The sequence below is a fragment of the Rhipicephalus sanguineus genome, chromosome 3 (genome assembly GCF_013339695.2).
Source record: "Rhipicephalus sanguineus isolate Rsan-2018 chromosome 3, BIME_Rsan_1.4, whole genome shotgun sequence".
Taxonomy (NCBI): Eukaryota; Metazoa; Arthropoda; class Arachnida; order Ixodida; family Ixodidae; genus Rhipicephalus; species Rhipicephalus sanguineus.
The window spans coordinates 58,153,832-58,173,290 of record NC_051178.1 but is presented as its reverse complement, the minus strand read 5'-3'; the positions used below and the strand labels follow the sequence as shown (position 1 = coordinate 58,173,290).

The 19,459-nt window shown below is 47.3% G+C and overlaps 1 protein-coding gene across 1 annotated transcript in view; it reads right to left on the bottom strand.

Moving 5' to 3' along the window:
• LOC119386653 (uncharacterized) overlaps nt 1–19,459 on the bottom strand; it is a gene marked incomplete at its 5' end in the record, with an annotated part of 44,642 nt that extends 25,183 nt beyond the window's left edge. The window contains 3 exon segments of the mRNA XM_037653935.2: nt 11,494–11,666; nt 16,280–16,388; nt 19,320–19,459. Of these exon segments, the coding sequence (XP_037509863.2) occupies nt 11,494–11,666; nt 16,280–16,388; nt 19,320–19,459 (422 nt within the window).

The following is a 19,459-nucleotide window of genomic DNA, read 5'->3' as shown; positions in this document are numbered from 1 at the left end:
GTGCTCTAAACTGTACAGTGTAAATGATAATAAATGAGTAATATTGCAGAGTTTTGTATGCGTGTACATCCAAATTATAGCAGCCGTAATATGCTGCATCATACAGGCAATGCAATGGCCTAATTTCTGGTCTGCGTAAAAGGTGGCTACTTATAGGACACATACAGGATGGACACTTTGAGGAGACAGAAAGTCAGCGGCCAAATCGCGACATCTGGGAGACATAAAGGACGGTTACATATGGGATACATACAGGACGGTCACAAATGGGACACATAAAGGACGGACACTTGGAGGACACAGAAAGTAAGCGGCCAAATCGCGACATCTGGGAGACATACAGGTTGTGTCCTCATGCTGCCTCGGGGAACCATACAGTACGCTTCCAGGACATCACCATTTTCATAAGGACAACCAAAGGCAAAACCGTGGCCTCCGAGATAGCTACGGCAACCGCGGAGGACACGGGCGAAACAAACCTGAAGGGGGTCACGGCCAACATTCTGCGATTTACTTCTACGACGCACGTGGTGTTAGCTAGTTAGAACCAGAACTCTGAGCCTTCAAAACGTACATACGTCCGCGATGCTGTGTTGTGACGACCAACTCGTCGCGGTGTGCGTATCACGCGTCTCCAGTCTGCCTCTAGCTGCTCACTTCGTGTTAGACGACAAGCACCGCGGTCAGAGCCTCTGCTGAGCTTCATAGTCAAGGTTACCACGGTTTTGCATCAGGGGCCCTGGGCTACGCAAAACAACAGCAGAGCCACACATTCATGCCACCGGCTGTGGAGAACGCGGGTACTTCGCTTACCCAACACGCTCGCAACGGCCCGTATCCAGCGCTCTCGCCTTTCTTCTTCGTACGACAACTATGGAAATCGGTAAAACTGAACGTTGTTATTCAGTCTTTTACGTCCGTGGCAATTCACAACGCAAGAGTGCGTCTTTTGCGGAGTTTCTTCGTAGCGTGCGGAGGGCTCTCGTCTGCTGCTGTTTTCGCCGTCGTTCAGGCGAGTGAGCCAGCAAGCACTTCACGACGGCACGGTGGCGCGTCCGACTAGCGGAGAGCAATTCACAGCTCTCGTTCTGAGTGCTAAATGCGCAAACACACGCGATATTAAGCTCAGTCGTTGTTTCGCACTCGCTAGTTGCACCTGGTCCCATAGCAAACTGTGCGAGAGAGTCGTTCTATGCACTACTCAATACTTCTCCGACAGGTGGCGCCACACATCTTGGAAACTCCAGAGTCTGACGTCTATTGCTCAAGAATACGATGTTGTCTGCAAACCGTTAGCTGCTGAGATATTATCCGTTAATCTTGGTTCTCGTTCCCTGCATAGCCCTAATGAAGCCAACAGGCAACAATGAAGCCAAGCAAGGCATAGGGGACACTATTTGTTGTTTTGAACTGCAGTATAGCAATTGTGAAATACATGGAAATGAATGAACGTGGACGAAAAAACAACTGGCGGTCGGTGGAACCCACAACATTCGAATTCTCCTTTCATTCCCACTTTAGTCATTTAAAAACTTCTAAACGTGCAGTGAACAGCAGGAGAGAGACTGTATCTCCTTGTCGGAACCCTTTCTCCATCGGAATTTTGCTGCTTTTCTGGGGGAGGAGCAGCATATAGCTGTGGAATCTTTGTAGATGTTGGCTAGGTATTCACGCATGTTTCCAGTACTCCTTGCCGACGCAATGCCTCCACAACTGCTTGTATCTCTATTGAGTCGAGTGTCTTTGGGTAATCTTTGAATGTGGTATAAAGGTTTCTGGCATTCGGCAGGTGTATCAGTTATGTGATCGATCACATGAAGGTTATTCATGGTAGAGTGCCCTATAATGAAGCCATCTTGCTCTCAAGGTTGATTAAACTACTGTCGGTCTCTTATCTAATTTAAAATTACCTTCATGAATATTCTGTCTATTTCTTAAGGTAGGCTGGCTGATCGGTGAACTGTTCTTCAAAATTTTTGTCTCTCTTATTGCGTATCAGTAAAATATCAGCGTTTTTCGAACTCACTCGTGCTTTCGAAGTCTTAAAGGGATGGGCAATCGCTCAGAACAAGAATTGAGACAGCCCCGCTAATAAAAAGATTGTCTGTATACTCGGCGACAGCTCATCTTGACAGTGGAGCGAAGGCTACGGAGGCGGGGCTTCCACACATTCGTGTTGCTCTGCAAGTAGTACGGCAGCTTGCGGCTGATTTCGGTTTTGCTCGCTCACATCGTCAACGAGCTTAGAAAATTATATACACGAAAAATGTGAATGGGAGATACATTTCTATTGTCATATTGCCAGCGTAGTTTTCTTGAAGAACTAAACAGCGTGTTTGCGGCCACACGCTGACACACTACGTCATGGACGCCATGTTTACTTCGGAAAACGGGCGTGCTAAAAAGGTGATGCTGTCTAAGAAATGCAAAGAAAAGGAACACATTCTTGCGAAGTGAAGAATAACTGTGTTTTACTTACGACTTCCCGCATCAGTTTCAGTCTCATAATAAATAAAGCCGCATTTAGTTCAGCAAGGCAAATGAGAAAACTTCAGTACTATTTTTTGGCGCGGTAGCAGGCACGCGCTTCGGTTCTGTACCTTCCACAGTGCTGTCACGAAACGTTGTCGCCGAGTATAGTATTTATTGGCTAAAACGAGCCCTGTTTTTCTAATTAGACGTGGATTTCTATCGTTGTTTCTTAACTAAAAGTCGCGAAAAACGACTTTTGGCACGAAAAATACGAACATGCCGAAGAAGCCGATCACGTGACCTTGTGCTGGTATACACGGTGAAAGGCTTTATTAGTACTGAAACGCAGTACACATTTTTGGATTATAATCTTTTCTAACTTAAAATGCGCCGATAAGCACTCGTTTATAGTGCACATAAAAGTGGCGCCACCTTCGCTAACGTATGATCCGATGATCACGATCAGCAGCTTGCAAATGTTAGCTGTAGAGCTATGGTACTGAGGGGACTAGCGGCATATGCTGACGAGTTGGAAAAATACCAGGAGCGCCTGGCTGGCGAGGCGGCAGAGGGACGTCAAGCGACGACGAGCGTTCTGAAAACTTATTCTACCTGCTTTTTGTATTCGAAAAGCGATTGAAAATGTCGAAATGAAAGTGGTTAACCACAGTTACACTCACTCCTGCGAAAATAAAGCGTTGAACAAAATGTTTGAAAGGAGAGCTATCGGCATCGCTCTCAGCGTTGCTGGAGGAGGAACTCTAACTTTTTTAGAGGTTTCTCAGATCGAAAAATTGTGCTTACAAATTATCCACGTGCTTTTGGAATCAACTGCTGCATGTTTAACCACTATCGAGAATATGCTTTCCGTTGTGCCATAAAAAACTAGGTCCAGAAAAATCTGTTGTCAGTCCATTTAAGGCAGAGTGCGTAGTAGACCTGTGCGCCGGTCAGAAATCGGCGGCGGCGCGCGAACGGCGCGGGGTTCAACGGACCGGCGTGGCGCAGAAGGGGCGGGAGGGGATTATATTAGAGAGTTGTGGGAAAGAGAAAGCAGTGCCTTGAATTTATAAAAAGAAAGGCAAAGCCGGTGGAAGTGGGCTCGCGTTTTTTCTGGAGAGCTGCATTATCTCCACTGGGAAAAGTTCGTTCCAGGGGCCTAGCCAAGTGGTGGGGTCAAACATCCGCCTTCCGAAATTATTCAATTTTGCAAGTGTATATGTACACGCACCGCACGTATAAACATACGTAGAGTGTGGTTAACCCCCCGTCCCTCTCCACGAAAAAAATCTCTGGCTACCCTACTGGTTCGTTCGTTGGAAGAATCAAATGACCCCCCCCCCCCTTGTTCACGAGTAAAAATGAAAGGAACAGTGTACAAACGCATAAATATGTTTATTTACCCATTTTATTTAGCTATTCATAGCGTTATAGGTCCAGGACTCCAAAAATTTACTATCCAGCGAGTTGAGACGTCGCCATTTAATGCTGGAGGACGCGGCAGCGTTCGCCCTAACCACACGAGCGCGTTATAACGCGTCCGCGCGTGGCGTGTTGACTCGGCGTAGCGTCGCGTCCACGAGTTGCCGCGCAGCGCCTAGCTTCAAGTGCTGGACACATGGTGCGGAATCGGATGCGGTTCGCCGCACGGCTGTTGGCGCCAACAGCCGCATCTGACAGACGTCCAACAGGTTCCACAGCATGCGGAGACGATTCGCACGCCGCGTGGGCATCCAACAGGCTGAATGTAGCCGTGCGGCCGTGTCGCTGATTCATTGTCGAGCCTGGTGGCCCACATGTCAACGCTCCGTTATGAAGGGCACGCTCATAGCATCCATCCATTCCTCGCCGCTCCGATGGCCCCGATCGGCCTGGCGTTTGCGCATATCGCCGTTGACGTTGGCATAAAAAAAAACAAAAAAACATTGAGTCACCTTTGTTTCTAACATAAAATATTTCATGGTTAAATAAAATTATGCTTTCAGTGTGCCATTTCTGCAAGGCGACACCCGTTTCCGAACCACTAGTGAGATATCGAGCGGCAATGGAAGGTAATTCGCAGGTAAACAGCGGCATCAGGCCACCGGCCGTCTCGGCGGACCGACTCGCTTCGCTTCCACCTTTGCTCTTCCCACCGAGGCCGTCGAGAAAACCGATTGCGTATGTAAACGCGTCATATAAGAGTACAAGTATTTATTGTGTTGGCGAAAATAAGCGCTCGACGATGAGCTCGCGTTTGATCGCAATCGGCGCTACCGACAGCGCCCGCCTAGCTAGGCCTACGCATAGTCGTGAGTGAATGTGGGCTGTCGCGATGTTTGTCGCTCGCGAAGGATCATCTACATTGGCAATGTTCTTAGAGAACGAAGCATGACTGTGTAAGGTTGTTTGTTTTGTACTTAATGAAAAGGATCCGATGTTTTTCGAGCATGCAGTCTGAGGTGTCGTATGTGGGCCAAGCCTGCGCGCTGACTGCTCGTTCGCCCATGCATAGGCGTGCGCACAGGGGAGGCAGGGGGGACGCCCGCCCCCCTATTCACCTAAGAGGGGGGGGGGGGGCGCAAAGTCAGCCCCGCGCATTGACATAATAGGGAGGGGGGCGCAATGTCAGCGCCATACATTGACATGACTGGGAGGGGGGGCGCTGCGACGAACCTTCGCCCCCCCGCCCCTGAAGGGGAACCCTGCGCACGCCTATGCGCCCATGTGTCCTGAAGCGTGGTGTTCCGCGTGCGGCGTCGCACGTATGGTCGGATGCCGAATCGCACCATGTGTCTAGCGCTTCAAATGCGTAGAGCGTCACAAGCTTCCTAAATGCGAAATCTTCTCTATCTTTGGAATGTGGTCACTGCCCCGCGTTTCCAAATCTGAAAACCAGTGCAATTTTCTGGTAAACGAGCGTGAAACAAAAGTAAGGTCCAGGAAGCTGCTGTAGGCTGATCCACGTAGATATGTAGGGCTTCCATCACGAGAAACGGAAAGTTCGTATTCCGAGACACAGGACACCAACTTTCCCCCTCTAGAGTTGACCTTGGAGCTTCCCCATAGGAAATGATGGTCTTTAAAATCACCAGTGATCATCCACGGGTGTGGAGTCCATAACAAAATACCACGTAAGCGCCCGAAATTTATGTGGTTTGATGGAGATGAGCAATTGTCTATACTATGAGATAAGTAAGCTCCGAGAATTGTGAAAGTGACCTTATTCTTTTTCACAGTAAGGCAAACATATTGACATTATTCCAACTTATCTGAGGATAGAAAGTTTCACCAACTCGAAGCCTTTCAGAGCCCTCCAATGCACCGATCGGACGAAATTGAAGATGTTAATGGAATACTGTTGTAGTGACGGCTCATCCTATAACCTTGAGGCCGCGATAAGGAAGCCCTGCAGAACACCAAGCATTCGCTTTTGACGAGTTACACACGCACCGATTTTAACATCGAACTTGGAGAAATTTCGTGCAATGCGCCGTCGTGCGCAACGAAGATACAGACGCACAAAGTGCTAGGATGATTTGAGACTGACTAGACGCACTCAAAAGAAAATACAGCGCCGCATGATAAACTGGCTTCGCGACGATTGGTATCCATCTGCAAGGCTTTGGATCCGCGAAAGCCTTTATCGCTTATATGGAGAACTGTCCGTGGTCTTCGCACAACCTTTGATCAGCGACACCCGTTTGAATCTCCGGCACTTCACCTACAGTGTAGTGAGAAGGATTTCTGTAGAAGGATTGCCGGCGAGTCAAATTTCACGGAAAAAAAGGACGGCGACGCTCGACCACCCATTGCTCTCACGTGATCCCCGCATGGAGCGCCTATTTTATATGGATGAGCTAGAAGCTGTACTGCCATTGTGCAGGTGTTCTTCGGCGCCAGGTCCGGACGGCATTACATACCGTGCTCTTTGTAACCTTGAAGAAGCTCAGTAGGCACTCTTGCACCTATACAACGACTCCTGGCAGACTGGTAGTTTCCCCAGCATGGAAGTCAAGTCGCTTCATTCCGCTTCTCAAAGCTGGCAAGTATAGCGTCTGGACAATCCCTCATACCGTCCTATCGCGCTTGCCAGTTGTGTGGGAGAAAAAAATGTTGCAGTGGCTTAGCTCGGCTATGCCAGGATATACGTAGCGTTAGCAAAGGTTCAGCTGATTATTCTTAGCTTTCGTGATTGTCTAGGATTAGCTTGATTATCATGCTTTGCTCCAATGACACACACAGGGTATACGTATTACGTGGCACATGTATATTTATTTTGCCAGGCAACTACTTCGGGATCCGATGAGTTAAGCTTCTGTGCTCTTCTGCGCCGTTGAGCAGCATTTGCGCTGTCCTTCTCCATGGCTATACCACACTGGCAAACGCCAGTCAGAGGCAGCGGCTCCAGCGCAGTGTCGGACGGCGACTGCACAGCGAAGACGAATAGCTGCGCGCGCGCCGGCGCCAGTACGTCTGCCACGGCTACGACGTCACTCCTCTGGAATGTGCAGCCCGGCGGCGGAGTGCGCGGGAGGTGCCGGCTCCGCTGCGCCAGCTATGTGACATCACTGATCCTCGCACATGCGCAGCACGCCTCTTGAGGAGGCGTGCGAAACTGGCTCGGCTAGGCCAGTGTAGCTAACTCTACAATAATGGAAAGAATGATTCTAACACGACTGGAATGGTACTCAGAGCACTATGAAATCTATTCAGGTTCCATGGCCGGATTCAAGCACGGCCGTTCGTCAACAGACAACGTCTTTGATCTGTTGACATATGTCGAACACCAGAAGACCTGTAAGAGACTGTGGGCAGCTTTGTTTTTAGACGTTAAGGGGGCTTACGATAATGCCACCCATAATGCCATCCTTAGTGCTTTAGAAACAGTAGGTCTTGGTGGCAAGATATATATGTGGGTCTGCAGGTACGTACAGTTAGCTGTACGAGACCACAGATAATGGCCCAACACCTGAGTATTGCAGTAGCCGAGGAGTCCCTCAAGGAGGAGTGCTAAGCCATACGTTTTTCAATCTAACCCTAATTGGGCTAGTCGAAAACCTACCAACCACAGTAGGACTTTCTACCGTCGCTGACGACATCTGCATTTGGACGTCAGGTGTGACACGGCTTCAGCTTCGCGCCTGCCTTCAGAAGGCAGCCACAATGACGTCATGCTACCTTTGTAAACAAGGTCTCGAGGTGTCTTGCGGAAAATGCGCAGTGGTTGCATTCCCCCAGAAGCCAATGTCTACTTAAGGCATGTCGATTAACGGGGAACTTATATCATTCAGCAGAAGCCACAGGTTCGTGGGAGTCATAATTGACAGACACCTGTCTTGGACTACGCACGTGAACTACGTGAAGAAGCGGCTAACTGCTACATATGTCAGATGTTCAGATTCCACGCAGAAAAGAAATGGCGAGTGCCCATATCCTCTACGCTACAACGGTACAGGGTGTTTATTGGATTCCTGCTGTACAGCTCACCTGCCATATCCAACACCCGCAAGACTAACCTGCGCACAATTCAGAGCATTCGAGCCCAAGCTCTCAAGATATGCCTTGGGTTACCCCGCAGCGCGTCAACGGCTGAAACTATTGCCACTGCTCAAGATTACTCAATCACGACACTCATTATCACCGAGACAATGCGTACGTAGATCAGGCATTATGCCAGGACCCCTTCCCACCCTTTCCCATCCCCTAGCGAGCCTCGCTGCTGAAAGACCCCGCACGACATATAGTGCCACTGTCGGCAAACATCGCTCATCATTTACTGCGGGGTACGTACTTGCGTCAAAGCCAGCGTTTCCTCCGTGGTGCTTGAACCGCCCACGAGTTCACCTAACGATTCCAGGAGTGCGGAGGAAGTCAGACCCACCGACACATGCACTAAAACAATTGAGTCTACTCCTACTGTACGAAAACTACAGTAACCACGTGCACATATATACCGATGGCTAGACTTCGTCGTCCAGTTCTGGTGCCGCGGTGATTATACCATCACAAGAGGTAACTCTGCGTCTTAAGACTTCAGATGTGATGACGTCTACGGCGGCAGAACTCGCGGCTCTGCGCAGTGCACTAGAACTCATTGGTTCTGAAAGACCAAGTAAGCCGGCTGTGTTTTGTGACTCAAAACCGGCATTATAGTGCCTGCGGTCAGTTTTCCGACTCGGATGTCACGAACAGTTCACGTATGAAACCGTCAAACTTCACCACCACGTAATACAAAAAGGCCACGGCATTGAATTTCATTGGTTACCTGGCCATTGCGGTACCAGTGGAAATGATTCCGCAGATAACGCTGCTTGCGCATCACACCAGGAAGCAAGCATCGTTCCAATTGCGCTTTCAAGAACAGACGCTGTTCGGCAGATTCGACAACTGGCCCGCAGTCTCACACTGACGGCATCGAACGCGGCAAACATATGGCATACTACATTGCATCAACTGAGCCCCTCACTACAACTCCGACCTCCATCCGGCCTTCATCGACGCGAGGCTTCGCTTCTCTATCGCCTTTGGTTGCGAGTTGCTTTCACGAAGGCATATAAAACGTTAAACGGAAGGATTGACAGTGCGGCATGCGTTGTTTGCGACACCGAAAAAAAGTCACAGTTTCGCCGCAAGGGCGAATCAATGAATGCGATAGCAAGAAACTGTAATGCTATACGAAGTGAGGCTCGCCAATGGATACTCTCAGTTTGAACAGCGCTCCTGTTGCAACGGCGGCCGAAGCAGCGAAGGAAACTAGCGTGCTTCAAGTGTCGAGCTGTGACACTTGATAGTTCGCGCTCATCTTCTGTTTGTTCGTTTAGCGGCGTCCCTTGAGCTCGAGTGACTTTCGTACGCTCCGCAACATGAGCGCGGACATCACGGTGAAAGCTTGAAACATCCCTCTTCTCCTCACCACGAGAAAACCGCGCGAGCAGACAGCGAAAGGGCAAGGTTCTCCCTGCGCAAATGTAAGAAGAAGCGAGCGAGCTCGCCGACGACTTTTAAATGCACCCGTCGCGCTCCTAGCGCCATCTCGCTGGTAATGAAGAAACACTTATAAGGGCCTGCCGTCTCAGAGTCCGCCCAGCGGTAAAGGGTGTGTATATAACGCTCGCCGTTAGCTACATGCAGGGTCTGCGTTTCGTGGCGTAGTGGTTACCGCCACTCGCTGCGGAGCTAGAGGTCCCTGGTTCGATTCCGTGCTTCGGAAGCTTTTTTCTGAATTATTTTTCGTCTGGGATTATATATATATATATATATATATATATATATATATATATATATATACTTATACATATACGGTGCATGACGGCGGCGACGGCGACGGCAAAATCCAGCCGAGAATGTCTATATAATTGCTATCGCAATAAAAACATCGAACACTTGCTGTGCGACTGTCATCGTTTTGCCTCAGAGAGACAAAGACGTTCCAAGGCACTGCGGCGACTGAATGATCGGCCACTTTCCGTGCAGGTGCTACTGCAGCACCGTCCACATCTCTCGACGGCCCACAAGGCTTCAGCGAAAGAACTCTTGTGCTTTTTGAGCACGATGGGCTTGTGCGAACGCCTTTGACTTGTGGTGCAGTCCCACACGCTGAGTCTACTGCCTCTCTCCTTTTTAACACGAAAATGTTTCATGCCGGGGTCCACCAAGACTTTCATGACGTATTTCCGTCACGGAAATACGTCAGCAAAAAGAACGCCATCAGATGGCAAAGGAAAAACTATAACAAAAAGCTCCGTTGACGGGAGTCGAACCCATGACCACTCGGTCCGCGACGATGGCTGGCGGGCGTTTAGCCGATTGAGCTACCACCAAACACATTGCGGGGTCTACATGACCGCGCCTTTTATCTTTCACACTTTCCTCTCACAGTGCTCTTGGATGGATGGATGGATGGATGCTATGAGCGTCCCCTTTATAAGGGCGCGGCGACATGTATGCCACCAGGCTCGAAAAAAAAAAAAAACTCGCCGTTGCTACGACCGTCCCATTCGGCGCGTTTCCAATACAAGTGTAATTTCGTCAACGCTCTAACGAACCGCGAGGTGGTGGATTTAGCCCAAGCCTCGCTCATAGCATCCATACATATAAAAAAATAGCTCTCCGACGCTCGCCTGGCTGTCGCACCGCGTTCCCCGCTCGCCCTGATGAGAATTAACGGCGAGGCTAGAGGGAAGACACGACGCGCGTAGCGTTCCTCTTCGCGTTTCACGACGCTTTGAAGGAGCGCATATCGAGTATGAGTGCTTATTATGTGCTTGTTGATGCCAGCCATCTTTGCGCGGGATTCCCCATATGCGCTGTCCAGGTGTATCTTGACAACTTCAGCTACCGCAAGGGTAAAATCATGATCATGGGCATTAGTCCTCTGTAGGAAGATGTGCCACTAGGCGTCAACGTGAGTGCGTCCACATCAAGCGGTGCTATATATGCCAAACATTAGTAGACATTGTACAAACTCTCATATGCTGATGCACTATAAACAATTAACTACTTCTGTGACAACACGTTTTACTTTCATGTTATACCGATTCCTATGACCGAGGGATCAGCCATCTTTTTTCCTTCTTCTTCTCTTCCCTCATCTCTCTTTCTCATCTTTCAATTACTCTTCCCTAATCCTCCAGTGTACGGTGTATAGTAGCCAACCGGAAGATTTTCTGGTTAACCTCCCTGTGAGAAAGGCAAAGGAAAGGCAGGGAGGTTAACCAGGTTTCCTACCCAACAAGGAGGGAGGGGAAGGGGAGAGAAAGAATAGAGAAAGAAAGACGGAGAAGAAGAGAACGTGTAGATAACTTAGGAGCTAAATCACTTTTGTGCGTAGATTTGTTTGTTCGTATGTGCCTTCTGGTTTTATATTTTGCACACTATATTTCATTCCTTGTCATCTTACCAGGAGTAGCTTGACAATCGTGTTGCTAGGTTGACCTCTCGTGATTGAATTGAGCTTTTTCTCTCTTTACTCGAACAATGAACTCTCGCATGCTTCGATAAAGCGCATATTCTCCATTACGGAGATTATAAAATGCTTACGGGTTTGCGGCGGCTCGTCGCCTTGCACGGGCGGGTTCCCTTCGTTGGAATTGCAGCCCTTGATCTCCACCAGGGTCGCCAGCGTTTTCTTGGAATACGTGGGGCGTTTCTTGTTCTTCTGGCACGGATCTCCTGGCATTGTGAGGCAGCTGGTGAGTGTAGCTCGAAGGTCACTGCACGCGTGCGCAGGATTGACTTAGACGTCATATGAACACAAGCGATTGCGTACACAGCATGCTTAATTCCTATGACACGAAAAATACATGGCGCACTGCACGGTAGCGTAATGAACGTGGATGACAGTGAATGAATGTGCCAACATTTTTATGGGACACTTAGAATCGGAGCTGTTGGAGTCATGTCCAGTGAAGCCTTCCACCTATCTCCGTTACATAGACGACATATTTATCATATGGGAACATGGCGTAAGTACACTAAACGCATTCATTGACCACTGTAACAAGTTTCACTCTAGTATTAAATTCACCATGCACCATTCTTCCAGTGAAATTAACTTCCTAGACACGACGGTATCTATTGAAGCAGGAAAATTAAAGACGACGCTTTACAGAAAACCAACAGACAGCCAGCAATACCTAGATTACACTAGTCATCACCCGCGACACTGGAAACAAGGGATATTTGCAGGACAGGCGAGGCGTATAAGAAGGATCTGTAGCGATGACAACGACTACGTTCACCACTTAAACAACTTAAAGGAAACATTAGTTAAAAGAAATTACCCGCATCATGCTCTAAACAAGGTCTTCAACGAAGCATGTCAACTAGATAGGAAATCATCACTAGCTCAAAGGGCCCCCGTAGCACAGCCTAACCAGCCGCCAGCATTTATAACCAAATACTCAAATGCGCTACCAAACATAAATAATATCCTCCGTAAGTATTACCCAATACTGGCAAGCAACAAGCGCCTTAGAAAAGCGTTTCCCGGAGTACCAAAGGTCGTGTATCGCCGCAATAAAAATTTTAAGGACATGTTAGTGCACGCAAAAGTAAACCCTCATTCTACTGCCCACATAACACCGTGTTCTCGTCCAAGATGTAAGACTTGTAAGCACCTTCAAGATGACTTTATAGTTAAAAGCACCGGAAGTGATTAGGTCCATCATATAAAATCTAGTTTCACCTGCACTAGTTCAAACGTTATCTACATGATCGAATGTTCATATTGTCAAAAACGGTACATTGGCGAAACGGGACAACCTGTTAATGTTAGATTAAACGGGCATCGCGCGGACACAGCGAAAAAGTTACCCAAAGCAGGCACAGCATTTTAATGTAGCAGGTCACAACTTCGAAGATCTCAAACTTTACATACTTCAGTCAAACTTCCGGTCCCCAAGAGACAGAAAATATACAGAGTCATACCTTATTCACAAGTTCAATACACTCCAGCCAGCAGGCATTAACGTTTCTAAGAGGGCTCTCGAATCTATTCCACGATAGCTAAGGAAATCAGTTCCAGCCTTGAAGAAGACAAGTCCACTTGTCGAAACGTTGGCTCGAGCATCCACCCCCTGTTTTACGGATTTTTTCATCGCAGCTTTCATCTTCCACTTCCTGCCGTTTAGTGAATGAATGTGCACTTCAGATGCCTGCACTTTTTGAGGTTTTCGTAGGATAGCAAAGCGGACCAAACCCTCCTGCTTTTCCTTCATCCTCCTCCTAGTTAAACATTGAAGATTCTGTATTCACCAGTGTGCAAAGTAAAACAAAAGTTATCTGCATGCGTGAAAGAATGTCTTCTCTCGAGGACGTAAGAGTTGGGTTTACGCTAACGTGTTTTCGGCAGTGAGCGAAATAGGGGAGCGCTCATGCAAATTCTTGCAATATTTTTCCCATAAAATTTTTGGAGAATGACCGCTGCAATGCTTCTTTTCTTTATTCTTTTTGAGACGCTTGCAGCAAAGTCTCTGCACTTCTCAGCTTGTGCAGCAAAACAGGCAATACAAAACTGTCGATTTCACCGGGGTTGAGGTTCGATGAAATGGAGATAATTGAATCGACCTGAAATTGCCGCGTTAGAAATTGCCTCATTGTACGATTATATTGACACGTATGCATACTTTATAGTTTTCAGGATGATACCGCTTTCACCGACTATAATGTATTGTGGAGTTGTCTGAAGCGTTATCAACGATTCTATTCAGATTTCATGCATGACGTAAATAGCCGTGAACATTCTGGAAGATGCTCGAGCACTAGTGATCACGTCGAAATGTATGATGACGCAGGTATAAAAGCCAATGTGTTTTCACCGTACACCAGAATTGAAAGACAACACATGCTGTTATGGTTGTACTGTGGGCGTTCTTTGTACTGGTGGGTACAAGTTCGCTCGGTAAAGAGCGATGAAGAGTTTGTTCTTTAACAAAGTACGCTTCGGGTGTCCGTATTATTCACTTTCACGAGAGCGCGACCATACCATTACCATCGATAAATGCACTGCTGCGTGTCATTCGCGTCAGCAAATTCGACAGTGTTCCGATGAAAATACGGCGAAATCGCTGGGTCATTCGGACAATAAACGGCGACCGCACAAATCTTAAGAAACATGTCTCCACCGCGCTGTTCGTTCGGCCAGCTCCTTTCGTGAGGGATGGCTGGACGACCCACTGTGACGATGCATCAATGCATATCATAATGATGCATGCACACGACTGATGGCTCCGCGGAAAACTGTTCTGCGGACGGCGATGCCACCGCCCTTCGGGCTAAAGCGCACTCGACGACCGTGAAAAAATAAACGTTGCAGTACCACCGAAGCGGGTGCCGTGCGCAATGTGGCTTCTAAGTTTCAAACTGACGCTATAGTGTTTGCTATAAATTTGTGTACCGAAGCTTCGACAGCAATGTATTTGTGATGATTCGGCAGCGTTTCTGAGAGCGACACAGAAGTCCTGTGGGCTGTAGGCATTGCTAGTGTGGCTGTGTTGGCTGAACATGGTCTCGATGTTGTTGCAGCAGGACGGCAACACTAATGCGACAGCAGGACGCGTCAGTGTGCCTCGATGCGTGCGGAGTAAGCGCGCATCAAGGCACCGTATAGGCCACGTTGCTGCCTTTGTCTTAGAGGCCATAGAGTAAGTTTGTTCGTTTCTTTTCTGCTCCGCAGCAGCGGCCACAAGTACAAGAAAAAGAAAAATACGGACCGTGGAAGAACGCGATGGCTGGCAGCTATCAGCCAGCGAACCTTTTTTTTTTTCTTGGGGGGGGGGGGGGGGGGGTGAGGGTGTACCCAGATACGAGTGACATGGATTGCGGTGCAGCAGATGCAAAAAAATGCCAAGAAGCTGCGCGTGTTGCCAGACTCACGAAGTAAATTCTAAGATAAGTCTGCAGCGTGGAACCGCCAAAATCCCGATGCTAAGAACAGTTTGCCATTTTCAGCCCGTGAGGGTCGCGGACGACCCTCGGACGGCATGAATGTGCGGCGTGCGTATGGTCCCGTGATGCGGCGTCCGTCGCGGAAAAATACGGATTTAGTCCATCGTGCAGATCCGCTATAAAGCCTTTGGGCGTGATCGTTCGGTGGGCACTCTAAACCACCTTCTTTGTTGCGCAGTTGCATCTATTAAAATATTGAACGTCTGCTAGAAAATGACTGCGCGCAGAGTAAGAAAACCAAAGTGCGCAAGAAAAGCACGTCTTCAAATATACAACAGCATTTGGAAATTCAATATACGGGACGTGGTAGGGCCGTTCAGATGGTTACAGCATTTCCGGCATTTTGCTTGAGTGCCTTGTCAGTACGTATACTCTAACAAAAATATAGGAATTCCGTGCACTTCAGGACAAATACAAAGGATATACCGAAATATACACAGACGGCTCGAAAACAAAACACCATGTAGGCATTGGGATTGTGACAAAAGAAAGCGCTGTCAGTGTTAGAATACCTGAGTTCATGTCCATTTTCAGCGCTGAAATGTACGCCTTATGGGAAGCAGTACAAAAATCATCACCGAGAAACACCGACAAGCAATCATTTACACGGAATCATTAAGTTCAGTAAAGGCGCTACCTTTAAGATCGGAGAGCGAACCTTTACTCGGTGATATCCTACACACTATCTCCAGTAACGAGGATGTCGCTATTCGTTTCTGTTGGGTACCAAGCCACATAGGGATACCAGGCAACGAAAAGGCAGACGAATGTGCGTCCCTAGCAGCACAGAGATGGGTTAAGAGAATACATATTCCCCTTAATGACAGCCTCCGTAACATTCGCGTAGCATTATCTTCAAAATGGCAGCAACAATGGGGCTCCTGCACGAGTAATAAACTGCATCTAATGAAGCCCACGGTAGGAGAATGGAAGTCGTGCCGTCACCAAGAACGGTTCATTGAGGTTATCCTATGCCGACTCCGCATTGGGCACACCCACCTCACTCACAACTTCTTGCTCAAAGGGGAAGACATGCCGGAATGTGGAAAATGTCAACAGCCATTAACAGTTACACATATTCTAATCACGTGCCCACACACTGAAACAGAAAGACGAAAACATTTCAGAGAGTTTTACAAGCGTCAAGTACCTATGCACCCGAATCTGATTCTAGGAGAGGATCCACTTGTTCCCCTATGTAACGCTATCAATTTCTTGAAAGCAAGCGGCTTTTTAGATAAGCTCTAGAGATACTGGCTATAATAGAACACCTTGTGTTTGGCGCAGCTTAGCCTGAGTTGCTCTTGCGCCATTAAACCCAGTATAACTAACTAACTAATTTAGCGAGATAGCGTGGTTAATAAACCCAGCTACTCACTCGCAGCTGCTCTTGGCATCCTCTGTGGAAGTCTCAAACTGGTCCATTTGTTTCCGCAGGCATGCCGCGATGAGTGGGAGCGGACTGCACGCACCCATTCGGACAGATGCTGTGGACAAGATACGAGAGACCGTTCGAAAGTATAATTATGAAGGACAGTTTGCAAGCGTCTCATTGAAAGGACAACTTGAGGTTACTTTTAACTTATTTAACTTATGGTGAATTTGTACGCACTAAGATCGTGATTTAAGACACGTGTCGTAATGGGCGTCTCCCGAATAATTTGGACCAACCAGAGTTTCTGAAAGAGAGAGAAGAAATAGCAGAGAAGGAAAGGCAGGGAGGTTAACCAGTTTAGTAAAACCGGTTTGCTACCCTACACATGAGAACAGGGTGAGGGAGATTTAAAGATGGAGAGGAAAGAGAGAGAGAAAGATGGCACATGACACAGCACACACAGAATGATGAACCCATATGCACATACGCTGGTGGTTCTGCGTTTCGCCCCCACCGAAATGCTGCTGCCGCAGCCAGGAATCGAACCTCCTAGTTCTAGAGCTTAGTATCGCAGAACCTTAGCCGCTAAGCTATACAGTATCAGGTAAAAGTACTTGTTAAAGCACTGAGGAGACAAAAAGGGAAGAAAAGGATCTCATACTGCACTGAACTAATTTTGCCATAATGTGCGTGTTTTCGTTGAACCATATTGCAATGATGGGTGCACAAGGGTTAACTTGTCGTGGTTTTAAGGCGAATGCCTTAGAACTCCTTGAAGGTTGCGTTGTGTTGTACAGAAAATATCACGTGAGCGCACGAGCTGCGCCTTTGCGGCGTTCGTATGACAGCCAGCGCATACGCTTTATGCGTTCGGTAGGCTCTTTAGTGCGAGAGGGATAGGAGGCGGCAAACTTGGGCTTAGAAGCCATGGTAATTTTATACGTGGAGGTCACCCAACACGCAGAAAAATTTCCATCCGCTACGAAGTAACTGTCACGTACAAAAATGCACCGTGCGCTACCAACTCGGCGAATTGAAGGCAAAAATTTCTTTCTAGTTCCTGACGTCTTTCGAGAACCATTAGATTACTCAGGAACGTAAATGACGCAGTCTGCTAATAATGCACGCTAAAAGAACACCAGCTAAAATGAGCTGCCTGAAGCGGACAACCACTGGGCTTGGCCTTCTCAAGTCTGAACGTGTTCCGTGACGATGACGCACGTCGTACAAGTGGCGCGCATTTTACGTGTTTCTCTGGAAAGGCGTGGCCTTCCCACAATGGTTATATAACTAGTTTTGGCGCTTCAGGTTGTACACTTTAATCCACGTTTTCCGCACTCCTATTCGTCATTAAAACGGGTAAACCTCGCAATTGCGAAGAAATCCCATTGCGAATCTCCAGATGCTCTTAGCTCGCGTTGTGACGAGAGAGTGTTTTGCTGAACCTGAGAACAAGGCAGCTGGAAAAATGTCTTATACGAAAGATTTTTTTGCAACATTGGTTAATTGCAGGAAGGGTGTCCTAATATTTGATGAAACTTTTGGTTGAAATTGTATTTGATTCGAGGAAATAGCGTTTGATTTCTTAGAATCCGTTACTACGAAGAAGGCCCGGGTTTCTACATCTGTAGCGGCATTCCCAACCTTAGAAGAGGCCCAGGAATGCAACCCTTGGCTGCTTCAAGCGCCTGTTGAAAGCCGACTTAAAAAATTTAATATACTTTCGCTTTTTATACATTTGATATATTTTTACATTTGATAATTTTTACATACTTTTTTAGCATTTGTACTTTGCATTCATACATAATTATATCGAATGCGGTATTACACCCTGGGGAATTGCATATACCTGTCACCTCTCTTGCATTCAGCACATCCACAACCGGGCTATTCGCATTAATATCAACAGTTTCTTTCACTCCAGTGCTTCCGCACTCCTTCGGGCTAACTGCATCCTGTCCTTTAAATTGCGCGACAGCTTGCGCATAAATTTGTTGTATCTACATTGCTCTCTAATACTAACAGCACTAGGTTTGCCTGTAAATTTAACTTTCTGCTACCGAAATGTAACACCAACTATGGAAAAATGGCGCAATCGTTTTCAGCGATTAAACCTTGTACCGACTTATCCTGTTCGCTTAAATCATGATCTTCACTGCATGCATTGAAACATCAATTAAAAACTTTTATTTTGCATAAACAGTTCAACGACCTTTATGTGCTTTGCTGTTATATTTTTCATGTTTCGGGCTACCTTCATTATGTAATTAATTTCTGTGTATAGGATTGTATGTATTTTCTATTATATAAGTATTTTTTTGGGTACAGCATTGTGTACTTTTGTTCTCATATGTTTAAAAATTGCTGCTGTTTTGATGTGCAGATATCTGCAAATCTTTTTTAACCGAGGATCCCGCAGCAGTCGTTTCACTTTCAGACCCTTGCCTGCGTAACATTTGTAATCAATTTTTGTATCTTGAACTTGTATTAGTAAACTTATACTGAAACTGAAAGCTACGCAGTAGAAGAAATGACCAACGTGAGTCGCGGCATCAGCAGTAGTCTTTTTGCGTATGGCCGTTTTCTTTAAGGAGAACAAAACTATTCACTACTTGAATCCGCGTGCTGCGCATTGCACTCGATTTAAAAATAACTGTAGCTTTTGGCACAAGCGAGCTCACTTATGGGACAGTAGGTATAATCGTACAGAACACATTCGTTTCTTGGGACGGTTACTACGCGACCCTGTACAAGGTATACAGAGCCAACTTGTGTACCAAAGATGTCAATCGCGAAGTAGGCCTTTTGGCTTTTGGAAGCAAGGCGGGGCCCCAATGTTTGTTTTGTGTCCCGTGAAGCATAAAACACGCATGAAACACCACTCCGTGGTTAGCACCCTATAGCACTGCCTTGCGGCTACCAACGGGGCTAGGATATTGGAGCCATAGCGTGATGTGTCATTTAAAGTGTTCGCGTCGATAGTTTTTCTTTTTGTACGGCACACAAGAGGCTTTCCTGCCTGAAAGCTACCAAAGCGACTTACATTTGAGTAGTTTCATGTTCGCGTCCTTGCAGGCGTCTTCGTATACTGCATTGTAGAGTCTTTCCATACCTTCTAGTTCAGGGTGAGTATCGATACATGAACTCATCTCCTCTTGGCACGATGACGCAGCGTCATGTTGC